This window comes from Cryptotermes secundus, unplaced genomic scaffold, assembly GCF_002891405.2.
Source record: "Cryptotermes secundus unplaced genomic scaffold, Csec_1.0 scaffold455, whole genome shotgun sequence".
Classification (NCBI taxonomy): domain Eukaryota; kingdom Metazoa; phylum Arthropoda; class Insecta; order Blattodea; family Kalotermitidae; genus Cryptotermes; species Cryptotermes secundus.
In genome coordinates, this window is record NW_019734967.1 from 615,424 (window position 1) to 630,919 (window position 15,496).

At 41.4% G+C, this 15,496-nt stretch overlaps 1 protein-coding gene across 5 annotated transcripts in view; it reads right to left on the minus strand.

Annotated features, from left to right (window-relative positions):
- LOC111869073 (sphingomyelin phosphodiesterase) overlaps window positions 1–15,496 on the minus strand; it is a 122,709-nt gene that overhangs the window by 38,851 nt on the left and 68,362 nt on the right. For all 5 annotated transcript variants that reach the window (XR_002843607.2, XR_002843608.2, XM_033753275.1 and 2 more), the window contains exons 3-5: window positions 11,644–11,861; window positions 9,796–9,973; window positions 8,328–8,461 (exon numbers count right to left, since the gene is read on the minus strand). Coding sequence is in view for 3 of the 5 variants with exons in the window: in XM_033753275.1 (XP_033609166.1) it covers window positions 8,328–8,461; window positions 9,796–9,973; window positions 11,644–11,861 (530 nt within the window). In the remaining 2 variants the exon portion in view is untranslated. The remainder of the gene's footprint in view (window positions 1–8,327; window positions 8,462–9,795; window positions 9,974–11,643; window positions 11,862–15,496) is intronic.

Genomic DNA, 15,496 nt, shown 5'->3' on the forward strand with positions numbered 1-15,496 from the left:
GCAAGACATTGTATGTCATTCAGTTTTGTGCGATGCTTTGCTGCAGTTATTCTACTCTTGAAAATAATTGCTTGTGCTCTTTAACAATTAAAGTTTCTTCTTGGGGTGGTGGGTTCAGGCACTAACCTGGAGAGAATCTTAAAAGGATGAAATTTCACAATGATGTTACTGATTGTTAAATGAGGGAAAACCTTGAACTGAAGAACAGTATCTCTACATGGGTACGATGGTTCAAAATGAACAAGGGTTGGGTCATACCAGCACTGATGATGTGAGCAACTTCAATTTGTTGCATATCCTCTTGCAGTTAGCTCTCTGGCTAACCCACACTTTCAATGAAGTGTAGTGCCTTCCTTTCTTCTTGAGGACTACCTTTTCATGGAGAGGTCTGTGTGCCCCAGTGACCCTGGGAGCTACAATGATAGGATCATAAGCTCCCTGTAGGGCCACCCATGCTAGAAAGGTCAAAAGGTAGGGGCCAGAGGATCTGTAGTCCCTGGTCCTCCAGGGAGTGGATTGGGCGTGGAGCTGATGATCCCACCCAGAAAAATCTACTGTTATGAAACAATGGAGGAGGCCAAGACCAACTATGCCCGTCCCTTTCTTCTCTCACCTGTTTCCGTCTTGTTGTGCGATGCGATGCAACTTCCAGCGTCACCTTACCTGTTGCAGCTTCGCTCGTCTTCTCTTTGTTATCGTAGCACTCTTTAATTTCTCAGGGTTCTGTTTTTTTTTTTTTTTTATGCTAGCCAGTAGGTAGGGCAAGGAGTTCTATCCTCAGGATCGAATAAAGGACCTTAACTCAGAAGAGCACAGGGAAGATGCAAATGCACACGTACAATATTATTCTTGTTTATTGTGGCACCATTTCCTTTATAACCGTTCAGTTTACGTCCGTGCACACCAACGAATCGTAAACGACTGACTTTCAAAACCGACGCTCTGGATAGCGTCCCCTTTGGTTCCCGCTCTCCTGAATTCAAGAAACATCTTATCTTGCCTTCATTGGTCAATTTAAACTACGGGAATTTACATAACTTCCTAGATTTCCAATGGGCTGTCAGCTTTCTCCACACTTAGCCAAATTTGCTCCAACGTCTTTGCTGTCAAAAATGATGTATTCTGGGCTAAGCGTCAGAAAGCGAATACAACCCCCCCTTTTCTTAAACTTACGACCCTTCACGCTTGTCATCTTACAATTCTCGACATGGTCGCTTTCTGTCATTCCAGCTATTCTAAGGAGACTCAGCAGGGAGTTTTCCGGTCTGCCTGGCTCTTACATGTGTGTTAAAACTAATGGTTTAACCACCTAAATACATAAACAGGTCTATGTCCATCTACTATTCCTTACTGTAACATACTATTTTTAATACTCATAACTAAATGAAAATCAAAAAAAAAAAAAATAAATAAATAAATGGAGAGCGGCATTGGACGATTATACAACACAGGGTTACAGCACCAGTAAAGAAGTTTACCACCTAGTTGTTCATCTTGTTCCTTAAAACGAAGTCCCAGGTAATGAAATCTTTAAGTTAGCTAAATTCCAACAGTCATAGGTTGTGTGAGGCTGTTTTCATGAGTATGACTGTACCAATATAATGAAAATTTGCACACCATGGACAGTATGACAGATATTTCATTGTATTTTGAAGGCTGCCACTAAAGTTCTTCTGAGGGCATCTGCCATCTCTGAGAGAGAACTTCGACCATGCCATATGCATGACAAATGCTAACATATCATAGTGAATATAATGTGGCATGTCTGCTGAAAGCCGGAACAAGTCAGCAGAGACAACCGTTGCTTGGGAACGGCTCTGCAAACATGTCCACTGCCAGGCAATGGCTCAGTAGCTGTCATGTGATGACCACAACATACATATATGTAATAACGGAAGAGACTTTTCTGTGCGGTCCATGCTGAGGCTATATAGTAAGTACCGGCCACCATTACAGGAGAATCTTGAGGTTCATGTGAGATGGCTGCCAGCCTGCAAGATGTGAGGCCAGAAGCAGAGGAACGTCCACTGTTGGAAGATGTTGCCAAGCAGAGTAGTGAAGATTGTGACTAAGAACATGATTTTGTGTAACAGTGATTTGTAATGTGTAGTAATATGTTGTGTGTTAAAGTGTCCAATAAATCTGATTACTGATACAAATCCCATCTGTAGTCACACTCAAATGCGTGACTATATGCATAACTGTACACTTTATGTATATTTAATACAGAAGAATACTACTGCCACAGATCCACTAGGCCCCATAATCCCACTCTTTAAAGAGCTAAATGGGGGTTCAGCTGCATTAGGGTGAGCACATCAATGTAGCATGCATAAATGAAATGAAAAATGCACACAAAATTTAGTCAGAAAACTTTAAAGTAAGAGATCATTCAGAGATCTGGGTACAGACGGGGGTATAATATTGCAAGAACTTCTGAGAAGAACTAATCACCTACATTCTCGTCAGTACAACCTGGGTAATTTATATGAAAAGTAGAAAAACTTTAGTATGTATGCATAATGAAGGTAATAAAACATTATGATTTAAGGGGCTTCAGTGTTGGTATTACTGATGGAAGGGATTTATGGAGTGCACCACTGAGATGGCCTCAAGTGGCATGACATACATACATACAAAGTTTCATGATGACTGGTTCAGGCATGCAAGTAATATTAAGGTTATCACTTCAACAATTTGAGAGTGCAGTGTTGGTATTACTGAAAGGAGTAATTATGAAGTATGTTATTAAGATGACCACAGGAGGCACGATATACGTACTAGGTTTCATAAAGGTCAATTCAGGTGTTCAAAAGTTGGTATCAGGGATACACATACATGCAAACACAAACACAAAGACAGACAGCAAGGTGATCTCATAAGCCTACTTTTATTTTTGCAAACTAAGAAAAGTAGGCTAAGTATGACTTACAGAACTATGTGAGGGCATGGACTGTATTCATCAACTCAAGATGTCTCCCCATATCAGTGGTGGCCCTCTGTGAACAGAGTAATAAATCTTTGGCTTCCATAAAAAGCACAGAATTTTTTGGACTGAATGGACAATTATTGTCTTCTCAAGAAGAATTCTGCTCCATGGACTTCACAAAGTTATTATTTCAATGACTGACTTTACTGAAAATTATATTTTAGGAAAAGAGAAATTATGGATGCTCAGTACTGTACAATGCTCGATTGATATTCATCAACCAGAATTAGGGGGTTTAAATCCCCCCTCCCCCAGTATGACACAGGAAGTTGGCCTTTGGCTCAGAATGTGATGCTTGGCCTGCTCAACACAATAGTGTGATGTACAGCCAATGGAAGACAACATAACAAAGTCTCCAACCATGATGTGCTGCTGTAGAACCCATTAATATTTAATTTATGTCTAACTGAAGGAAATGCTGTATGTGTTTGAATAGCCACACACAACAGAATGACACAGAGGATCAATGAAATAGTAACAGACACACAATGCTATTTCCATATATTACAATTACAATAAGACAACGTCCCAGAAAAACTACAGGATATATGGTTCACTGTTCCAGAATTTCTACCATAATACATGTATGACCATGATTTTGTGAACAAGATTACATGGTGCAGTACTTGAAGTAGAATATTTCTGATTATATGGGTAACCCTTTAATAACAAAGCCATGTTCCTGTGCTCTGAGCAGCAAGGTTGCAGGATTATGTAACAGGAGTATATGGCTAACGCTTCCTCACAATGCTGTCACAAGTAACGTGGCCAATTTTTTGTGCATTTTTGTATGACATTATCAGTATCTAAACTATATGGCATCTAAAAGTATTATATTAATGTGATGATCATTTATTCTAGGAATTATCCATCATCCTAATTGTAATCTGAGATGATGATTTGGACACTGGACCCTGTTTCCTAAGGTAAAAGATCTACTCTGTTGGGCCCAATCAAAACAGCTATTCCCTGTTTCCCTGTGTTCAGATATAGGGACCAACTCCATCAATTTGGACAAACAGAGCAGGTTTCTTACCTGAAGGTGGAAAGAGTCCAGTCCTTGAAATGCTGTCTCAAATACAAATTAAGATGATGAATAATGTCCCACAAATTAATCATTTTACATTGCCAGTTGTTCCCTAAGTAAGGAGACATAACCCCGCAACTGAGGCACAACAGGCATCATATAAAGTGAAGTAGGAGCCCCCCCCCCACTTCATATATATCCCTACTGCTTGACCTATTCATGCTTCGATCCATGGCTTATTATTTTATCTCACCAGTTCCATCACTTGCCGTGAACTGCTGTGGGTTGGCAGATTGAAACAGAAAGAAAAGCCCAGACTAATGCTTCCAGCCACTGTCAATATTTGTTACTTTGGATATGTAACCACCAACAACCCCTGGCTGAAAAGTTTACAGCTCACCACCATTTGGACATTTAGGCCAGTGGCAACAGGAAGAAAACCTAAATCCAACAGATTCTCCAAGCCTCATCTATCACTTTTGGGAACATGGATAGGAAAGTTGGAGCATAGGAACTATACAACCTACCGCCTGTTCTCAGCTACCATCAGTGAATATAACACAATTTCTTGTCTATTCACAATATTCATAATAAATGCACAACCAGTAACATATTCTAGATGTCACAATACATTCAAACAAGGACTGCTCACTTGTTTCTGACCTACCACATAACTTATGTTTAAGCTATGTGCTACTGTTCAACAAACTGTTGCTATTATAACCCCAAACTGTGTTATTTCAAAGTCACATCTCATAGTTACATTGCTCTGTATCAAAAAATCTGCCATGGTGCAGCATGTTGATGAAATGGAATGCATTTGGTAGGAAGTAGTCATGGCTTAGTTGAGGTACTACGAGGGTGAGTCAAATGAAAACCTTAAATTTGTAATAAAAAATCGAAATTTCACACCATTATGCTGTAAGTTGGTAAGAGTGCTACAAACAGCGTGCAGAATGGCCTGTAGGTTGCAGCATAGTACAGATGCACGAACACCGTCAGAGCACCAGTATAAGATGGCTGCCCCACTTGAGACTTGCACCAGGCAACAAGAGTGTTCTGTTATTCGGTTTTTGTGTAGTGAAAGTGTGCAACCTATTGAAATTTATTGAAGAATGAAGTTTCAGTATGGTGATGCATGTTTATTACATCAGCAAGTGTACGAATCGAGTAGGAAGTTTGCAACTGGTGTGACTTCAGTGGAAGATGCTCCTCATCTGGGTCAGGCACATCGAGTTGTGATTCCAGAGAACACCGCAGCAGTTGAAGCCATAGTGAGGGAAAACATCTGAGTGACATTGAATGAAATTGCAGCAAGTTCAAACATTAGAGGTACGCCACGCGGTGCATGAGTGGTTGCGTGGACTACCAAAAGAATTTTTTTCTAAGGGAATTCATGCACTTTGTAAGCGCTGGAGGACTTGCATTGAGTGTGGGGGAGATTATGCTGAAAAGTGATACAGCTTTGTACCACTTGTGCACAATAAATAATACTCAAAAAATATTTAGTTTTTCATTTGACTCGCCTACATACTATCCCAGAATTTGCCTGAAAGGACTGAGTACCTCCCAAATATGAATCTAGAGCAGTGTTCCTCAACCGCCGGGCCGCGGCCCCAGTATCTGGCCCTGGCATTAATTATACTGGGCCCTTGTCTTATAAAAAAAGAATCTACCAACTGCAGTCTCATAATGATTGAGAACCNTAAGCTATGTGCTACTGTTCAACAAACTGTTGCTATTATAACCCCAAACTGTGTTATTTCAAAGTCACATCTCATAGTTACATTGCTCTGTATCAAAAAATCTGCCATGGTGCAGCATGTTGATGAAATGGAATGCATTTGGTAGGAAGTAGTCATGGCTTAGTTGAGGTACTACGAGGGTGAGTCAAATGAAAACCTTAAATTTGTAATAAAAAATCGAAATTTCACACCATTATGCTGTAAGTTGGTAAGAGTGCTACAAACAGCGTGCAGAATGGCCTGTAGGTTGCAGCATAGTACAGATGCACGAACACCGTCAGAGCACCAGTATAAGATGGCTGCCCCACTTGAGACTTGCACCAGGCAACAAGAGTGTTCTGTTATTCGGTTTTTGTGTAGTGAAAGTGTGCAACCTATTGAAATTTATTGAAGAATGAAGTTTCAGTATGGTGATGCATGTTTATTACATCAGCAAGTGTACGAATCGAGTAGGAAGTTTGCAACTGGTGTGACTTCAGTGGAAGATGCTCCTCATCTGGGTCAGGCACATCGAGTTGTGATTCCAGAGAACACCGCAGCAGTTGAAGCCATAGTGAGGGAAAACATCTGAGTGACATTGAATGAAATTGCAGCAAGTTCAAACATTAGAGGTACGCCACGCGGTGCATGAGTGGTTGCGTGGACTACCAAAAGAATTTTTTTCTAAGGGAATTCATGCACTTTGTAAGCGCTGGAGGACTTGCATTGAGTGTGGGGGAGATTATGCTGAAAAGTGATACAGCTTTGTACCACTTGTGCACAATAAATAATACTCAAAAAATATTTAGTTTTTCATTTGACTCGCCTACATACTATCCCAGAATTTGCCTGAAAGGACTGAGTACCTCCCAAATATGAATCTAGAGCAGTGTTCCTCAACCGCCGGGCCGCGGCCCCAGTATCTGGCCCTGGCATTAATTATACTGGGCCCTTGTCTTATAAAAAAAGAATCTACCAACTGCAGTCTCATAATGATTGAGAACCACTGATCTAGAGCACAACTGCCATACCAGCCTCCTCGGTAATATATATAAATTTGTATCTTCCATCATTAATAAATGACAAAAGAGAAATAAAATATATTGTCACATGACTGAGTGACTTTAGACTGGGTTTAATTATTAATCAGATTAACTGGATGCTTAAAACTTGTAACTACAGTACAATTAACTATAGCACTATCACTATTTCACATGCTCTCCAATTCACTACAGCACATACTAAGTCCTTTCAGTCTGCTGGGTCTTCATCGGTTGTCTGGTAATAGCTTCCAATGCCATAGATTCTTCGGCTTTCGTGCTCAGCGGCTTCTGTCCTTGCTGGCTGGTGCCTACCTCACAACTAGACTTGGTGTTGCTATGCAGTGTCTTACAACAATGGGGACTCCTCCATCTCCCACATCTCTGCCAGGGGTGACTGCCTGCAACGACCTCCAATGGGTATGTCTCGCAACTGCTAACTGCAGACTCGCGACCCTTTACTGACTGTTTTGTGTTTCGATTCTTCAAATGCAGCCTATGAATGGACCCACAAAGAACACCCCTTCCAACAGTTCCTCTGTTGTTGTGTGCATACCTGTTGCTATTCAAACAAGGCACAGATTGCATAGAAGACACCATGTCATGTGGTGTTACCATGCTGTTCCCTAGCAATGGTTCTCTCTGCTGGCTTTCAGCAGACATGCCACAATATATACAGGGGACACAAGAAATATGACCACAATTTTGTTAGAAGGAAATGGGAGGATAATATTAACACATTTCCTGCCAAGTAGTTTGGTGTTCAGTCCCTCTCAGTTGGTCATTTTGTCCAAATGTGTAGAATTAAGAAGCAAAATTAAGACATTTTTAGGCTTTATGTGCCACCTGCTTTTCTCTCTTCTTGCTTCCACTTTGGAGCATAGGGCTCATTTCTCAGTTTCAGTTATCAATTTTACAGACACTAGGACTCCTTGGACGGGTGATCAGCTCGTCGCAAGGCCCCTACCTAAACACAGGACAACAAAATCACAAAATAAACACATACACACACCAAACATCTAATGCCTTGTGTGTAGGATTCAAACCCATGACAGTACATGCCTTGGACCACTCAGTTACCGTGACTGGCGCCACCTGTTTTTAAGGCAATATAATTAATTGTGTACTCCTTGAAATATGCAAGACAAGGACTGAGAGCCATCGGCACAATTTGTTCAGAAATGCCAAGGTAAAGATGCTGAAGGTCAAAGTGTCACAATAAGGAAAGTCTCCAGGCCCAGCAGGAAATTGGATTGAATTGGTGCAGAATTTTGTAATACTCTATGTATTCAGGTGCAAGCCAACCGACTTTTCAGAGGAGTATGTCCCATCCATCTTCAGTGTTGAAGAATAAGCAAACATGGGGGTGGTAAGCTCCTCTCAAATGTTGGGATCTCTCCAACTATATGGCATTACAACTCAAAATACCACACTTTACAAAGAATCTCTTCTTTTTCAAATTTAAAAGTTTGTGAAACATCTTCACGTTCTTCTCCCTTGCTAAGCTACCATTATCGTCAGTAAGATATGCACTTCTTAAAACATACCCCAAACAATTCAGTTATCCCCTCGCACACTCGTGCTGGCTGGATGTTGAGGCTAACACAGAACTGGTATGTTATCTTCACGATATCATCTCTCGTCTTCCCCACACGTATGTAGTGCTGAAGGAGACCAACACCTGAAACAGAATTATGTCCATTTTTGTAGTCAGGTGGGAGACATTTCACTTTTTCTCATTCACCAAGAACCTCTGTGCCATTACTGAAAGCACTCACACACCAGTATCTGAGTAGGTTTGCAGGCCAAGGTAATGACAAAGAAAACTTACAGGCAAGTCCAAGTTAAAAAAGCAACAAACTAAGACTTGTCTACACATAATGTGAATGGAATGTACAAAATGACAAATAATTGGTGGTCTGTTGTCTACATGAGTGTAGACATCTGATATAATTTGGAATTCAGATCCTACATTAAAGATAAAAGGTAAAGATGTTTCTTGGCTTAATCAGGTCTCACATTATAAAGGTGTATGGGGGATCAGAGGTATGGTTCCACACAATATTAATCATAGCACTATTATAGAGGAGGGGCATGCAATAGTGTAGTTGGTTGAGGAACTATGCTGCAGACTGGAAGGTTATGGTTTAAGGCTGACAACCTCACTGCCATCTGAGAGCTGATTGTCCAGAAGATGTGGAAGCTTCAATGTCTCACAACTCTACAGGTCTCAATAGCCTGTTACAGGGATAGCTTGACCTTATAACTTATAAGGTAAATAGTCAGATTCACCCTTTGGAGAAAGAGGAGGTTGTGTGGTCTCCTGAGCCAGTCTGGTAATTGCAAAGATGTCTCACCCCTGTCAGCAACTGAAATTTGGTCACCCAGCCCATGGTCAGTCACTGTAATGAATGAGCTATCCAGGGTCTGAGCTATGTATTACTCACTTCCAGTTTCACTTTGATTCATGTTGGTCTGCATTAAACAGAGCTTGAAACCCAAATGAAACTATCAAGTATGTGCATGTGGGTGTGGGTGTACAGAAGAATGTAGATTGAGGGTTTGAGAACAGGGTGCTGATGAGAATATTTCGACCTTAAAGAGAGGATATAACAGGAGACAGGAGAAGACTGCATAATCAAGAGCTTCATGATTTGTAATCTTCACTAAATATCAGTGAAATGAGCAGGATGTGTAACATCATGGCAGATGAGAAATTCACACAAAATTTTGGTCAATAAACCTGAAGGGAAGAGACAATGAGGAGATACTGGTACAGGTGTGAAATCAGTATTAAAATGGATCTTACAGAACAGTATGTGGGAGTATAGACTGGATTCAACTGGCTCAGTGTTGGGATATTGTGAACCTCTGGGTTCTATAAAAGAAAGGAACATACTTGACCAGCTGAGTGACTGCCAGCTTCTGAGTAAGGATTGTGCTCCAAGGAGTCCATTAAAAATGGTCTCTTCTGCCCTGTAACTAGCCTTCCATTGTGCACAAGAGTATAATTACCAGCTTTGCATGCCGTGCAAGAAACTTTAGACATGACACTAGTTTCCACTTCTTGTACCACTTGTTTCAAGTTGAATAATCTCAAAGCTTTGTCCACAATCCTTGGTAGATGTCTGCCACTTCTCAGATCTTCTTTTAACTCAGTATCTAGCTCATCCAACAGCCGCGTGTAGTTGATCTGAAATTGTCAGAGAATGAAGGAAAACAGTGTTAACAGAACTTTCCAGTCAGAAGATGACTGTGCACAGGCAAAACACAAATACAAACACAAAATATATCTCTCTCTCTCTCTCTGCACTTCTTGAAGTTCAAGGCCAGAACAAAATGTTCACCCTTTACTGCTTCATGAGGCTCAGTATAAATCCTGTGTCATGCTGTTACACTCACTAAAACCGAAGAGCCATTAGGAACTCCATGAGGGCAATGGGATCATGTCAACAACTGGATTGTAAGAGCAACATGACTGTGAAAATGAGGCCATTACAACAATGGGATCATGACAATGATACCATAAAACAATAGAACCATTTCTAAGATATGAAAAAGAAACCCAAACAAATTATCTAATGCCACTAATAGGGTATGGAGGAAAACTGAAAATATATTCCGCTATTGCTAAATTTATCAAAAATATCGTTTTTTTATGTATGTGCATTATGAGGCAATATCAGGATGATATTCTAGTTTGTCACATTTTCTTATGCATTCCATATGCTCTATATAACAATAAGCTTTCTTTCTAAGTGCTAGAATCAACCAGCAAAAATTTAACAAATTCTTCACAAATAAAAGTGGCTTCGTGCCGCCAACCCCGCATATGTACGAACAAATATTTATGAACTTCCTGAAATTATGAAGCAGACTGTAGTGGGATTTTGTAAAATAAATTATACTCGTATTACATCATCTTTACTAAACCTGCTTCAAGAAATTTACATTTATTTCCCTTTGACAATTTCTGTTCTCACATATCCTTTTGTACAGGGGTGTGAAAGATCTGGTACCAAAACCAAAATATTTAATTTTACTTTTACTTCCACCTTACAACATTTTATAAATATGTCCTCTCTGCTGTTGAAACAATGTGTTCCATTAAATTAACTTCATTCATTCATTATTAGAGGGGGTGGGTTTCCCCATGCACTTAGACCAGTTATTGGTCCATTGTGCGTCCCCCTTTTTAATTTCTACTGTCGCCATACCCTACTGGTACTGGTGCGTGCTATCAGCCCCGTTCAGCCAACGAGGTCGGCCCTCGGTACCTGATATTTCCCCCATCTACCAGAGGCATTGGAAAGTACTTGGGCAGGAAACTTGTTGCCTAATTTTGCTCAGAGGTCTCCTAGAGACATGAGGATCTTTTACCTGCCATAAATCTATGACACGGGACCCACAGCATTGAATTAACTTAGTATATATGAGTTGGATTTGATGTTCTCACTGCAACAACTATGATCAATACTATCTTCTGGGAGGTAATGCTATGAAATTCAATGAAGTTCACTGACATTTCTGAACTAACCCAGTGCCTCCATTTTCATGGTCAAAGAGTAAGGCAGATAAATGGCCAACAAGAAGCAGGCATATCAGAGCACTGCTCACTGACTCAACTCCATGAGAACTTCTCATTTCATATAATCAATAAACTTAATTATAATGCCTTTTAAAGTCAAGTCTTTATACATCTGAAACATACACAGCAAACTATTATTTTAAACAGAATGTAACCAAAGCAAATGTCCACTTCACAACCTCCTACGCACCATACAGTGCTGGTACAATACATAATCTGGACCTTATTTACACTAACTGGAAGAACAGTTCCATCTTGGAAGTTTGGGCACTCACTTTGAGAAGTTCAAACTGCCGATGTGTGTCCTCTTCCATCTGCCGGATTTGCTCTGGACTAGGTGTGGGTGGCAGATCATGGCTGTGATTCCGGGGCATCAATACGGCTGGAACTGAGCCATTGCTGAGCACAGTATACCAACCTGACCGTCCTCCTGTCACATCCCAGTCATCTTCATAACTTTCTGTCCACTCAGACGAAGATGGTATTGGGCTACCTGTAATATCAGAACAATAGAAATTATACGTTTTCTAAGTTCGTTGCATGGGACCCATCCGTCCTAACAGTGAATACTGTATTTACCCTTGTAATTACATTGTCCCGCCCGATTAATAAAAATAAAAGTGCGATATTTTTGCGTAATACAACTGTCTCTTCATTATTATGACAGCGTGCTTGCGACTGTTCATATCGGAGTATCTTTTACGCTTCCTTCAGGCCTCCCAGTGGAGGGATGGATGGATTCGATTTAGCACCTCTGTAGTCAACACATCTCTGGCAAATGATTAACGGTTACACTTCCACGCTTGTTCATGCTGAGTGGAAAATCGAGAACGAATAATGGAAAAAGCTTTTTGAATTAACGGTTGATCTCTGAATTACGCTGCTTCGATATGATGTTGTTAACATATAGCGGACCGTTTCTTCGCTTTATGCCGTTGTGTCGGCTAAAACGTTATTTTGACTCAAGCGCTTCAAAATCCAAATTGTGTACGCAATTCATTGACGCATTGCATATTGCATAGCTGAGCGAGGAAACTAACCCCTCGGTCCAGCCCGTAGCTAGTCGCTAGACCTACTGCGCTATCCCGGCTCCTAGAGGAAATCGAAGTATTCGCAGGAAACCTGATCCAGTGCCACTTTGTCCACCACAAATCCCCCATGACCTGGGATCGAACCCGGGCCGTCGCGACAAGAAGCCGGCGACTAACCGCCTGAGCTCTGGTACGGCCAAAGTTTGCTTACTTACCCTGAACCGCTTTAACGTTACTTTTACTGATCGCCCTAGAGTCAGGGCAGAGGCATAAACGACTCGAGAACTATGTATCCAGCAAACTAGGAAAGCATTTGGCAGCAAAAGTGTGCAGAAATATCTAGTGGCGTACCTGAAGACTCTGCCAGAGTCAGTAAACAAGTGTAAACATTTGGTATGCCTTCAATGCTAATGCAACTGAAATGAAGCCTGCCTGTGTGCGTAAAACAGTGCAACATTCCGCAACTATATCCGTCCTGACATCTGTGGATATTGGTGAGTACTTCTCCATTTAAAACTTATCCGGACAGAGAAGCGTCTCAACTTTATCCCAGAAAATACATAAGAAAACCCCGGGACACACTGCAAGGGAAATAATAGCAGGGAGGAAGAGCGACTTGGGGTGATATATCAGCAACTCAGCATGTCGATTATGCAAGTATTTTTATTTTAATTTTGAGATTTTTTTCTGAATATTACAATATAGATCGGTGCATATTTTTTCAGTCTTTAATGCATAAAAATCCGACGTTATAATAAGCAAGCTGGAGAGAAAGCAGAACTATAAAGGGAACTGAACGAATAAGTATCCAGTATTACACACTTTAAACGGTAAAGGCAAAGTAGTCCCCCGTGGTTAATTCATTAAGCACCACGCCATGAAGAAGTATAGGGAGAGGGAAATTTAAATATACATCAATTATTTAACTTAAAGTCATATCGTAATGGGGCACTTCATTACAAGAATACAAGAAAACTGATTTTAACGCAGTCAGGGCCCAATTAAGAGTCTGCTTCGTTTTTCTCCAATCACCACCCTGTTCTGGAAGCCAGGGTTGAATGTTGAGTGTTAAAGTTAATAAAAGTTCCAACATCACTTTGTTTAATTATCTAAGGAACTGTAAGTGCCATGCCGAGAGTGTATAACACTCATGTTTCGTTTTTCTTTAAAACTTTCCTTTGACAAGATTTTCTGCGAGAAACAGACATGCGGAGACGCGCATACACACCTTCCTACAGAGATCTCGAACACAAATCGAAATGGATCGATAATTCTCCGCAAAATTCTCCATTATCAAATATCATGACAATCCGCGAAGCTGTTCTCAGCTTTTCATTGAATTGGGCCTTATGTTACTTATTGAAGACTCTGTATCAACTATAGGCGTTATTTTGAGCCCTGGGGTATAAACGGATGGCAGTACTCGGCGAACGTGAAATAACTGAGGACGAAATTTGCCGTTGTGTATTTTAGGACACTGTCTCGGCATTTGAATGGACTGCCTGAGAAACTACACGGAAACTCAACGTACAACCGGCATCAAGACCGATATTCGAAGTCAGGATCGTGACGGCCTGGGCCAACTTGCCAGGCCACAAGACGGCCAGTTGGAACTAAGTCCGACACTTCACTCACCAGGAGGGCGCTTACTACCTGTGTGCGACTGAAGTTCGACACTTCACTCACCAGGAGGGCGCTTACTACCTGTGTGCGACTGAAGTTCGACACTTCACTCACCAGGAGGGCGCTTACTACCTGTGTGCGACTGTTATCCGTCTGTGTCAGATGTATCCCTGGCAACACGCAACTGCGGGTTACCACAGCAACAAAACTGCCAGGCGTCAGTATGTTGCAGGATAAAAAAATCTATCCCTGTAACAGGCCGTGGAGGCCCATACGGTTGTGAGACGTCGAAGCTCCCACATTTTCTAGACAATCTGCTCACAGATGACGGTGAGGTTGTCAACCTTACGCATCGGCCGCCTTTTACACCCAGGACGATTCCTGGTACTCATTTCTGTTAGAGACTGAGTCGAACCCAGGGCCATAGTGCGGCTGCATTAGGTCAATTGAAGAATCCAATAAATTCATCGGCTTGTAGCATAGTGACTCAGCCAACTACGCCACCGCGTGCCCCCACCCCAGACAAGTGGCACGGATATAAGTTATGTAACACGCCACGAAAGAGCTTAAGTGTATCGTGTATATTCTGTGAGTACTGATGATATTTTTATATCGATATCTACATACAGGATAGGTTAACGATTTATTATATGCGCGTTGCTTGTGGGAGAATCATCTCCACGACACGTAGCACTGGAAAGAAATACGAAGAAAACAAGGGAAGTTATTAATAATGAATCTTATATAAGATTCGTATAAGAAACGATGAGATATCCTTCTGAATTCGTAACGGCCGTTGCACAAGGACTTCTAGAGAACTGTATAATGGCTGAAATTTCGCTTTTCTTTAGAAACAAGACGACAACAGACACATCAGACATAGGGACACAAAGTGAGTCCTGTGTGCTTCCAATGGAACGCCCAATTAAAACTTGCTCACAGTGTTATCTCTGTCAACACACAACCCCTTCTCCTCCTGTCGCAATTTTCAAACAGAGTGCCTAAGAACGTGATACTGGTAATGGCAAAGAGAGAGCCCGGCTAACTCAGTCGGTTCGATTCCCGATGGAGAAAATACATTTTCTTTTCTCCACAACATCCAGACCGGCTCTGAGGCCACCCAGCCTCCTACACCCCGGGGGGGGGGGGANCCAGGACCGTAAAGCTGACAACTCATCTCTATATACACGTAGTAAACAGGTCAAGAATGTTAGAGCCATAGCTCTACTTCCCCATACATCTTCATGGCGTGGTGCTTAATGAATGAAAGCCAGGGATGACTTTATCTCTTAGCTTTACCTGGTAATGGCAAATTACAGAGAGTTTGACTTTGTTTGCTGGGTTATGGCTTTGAGCTTCTCGGCGACCGGCACACTGCTTGCCGCGAGGTGCATACGAATTCTGCCGATGAATCAGCATGCCTGATGGCTGATAACCATTGGAATGGAGGGAGGTAATTAAATTGTGAGCCGCT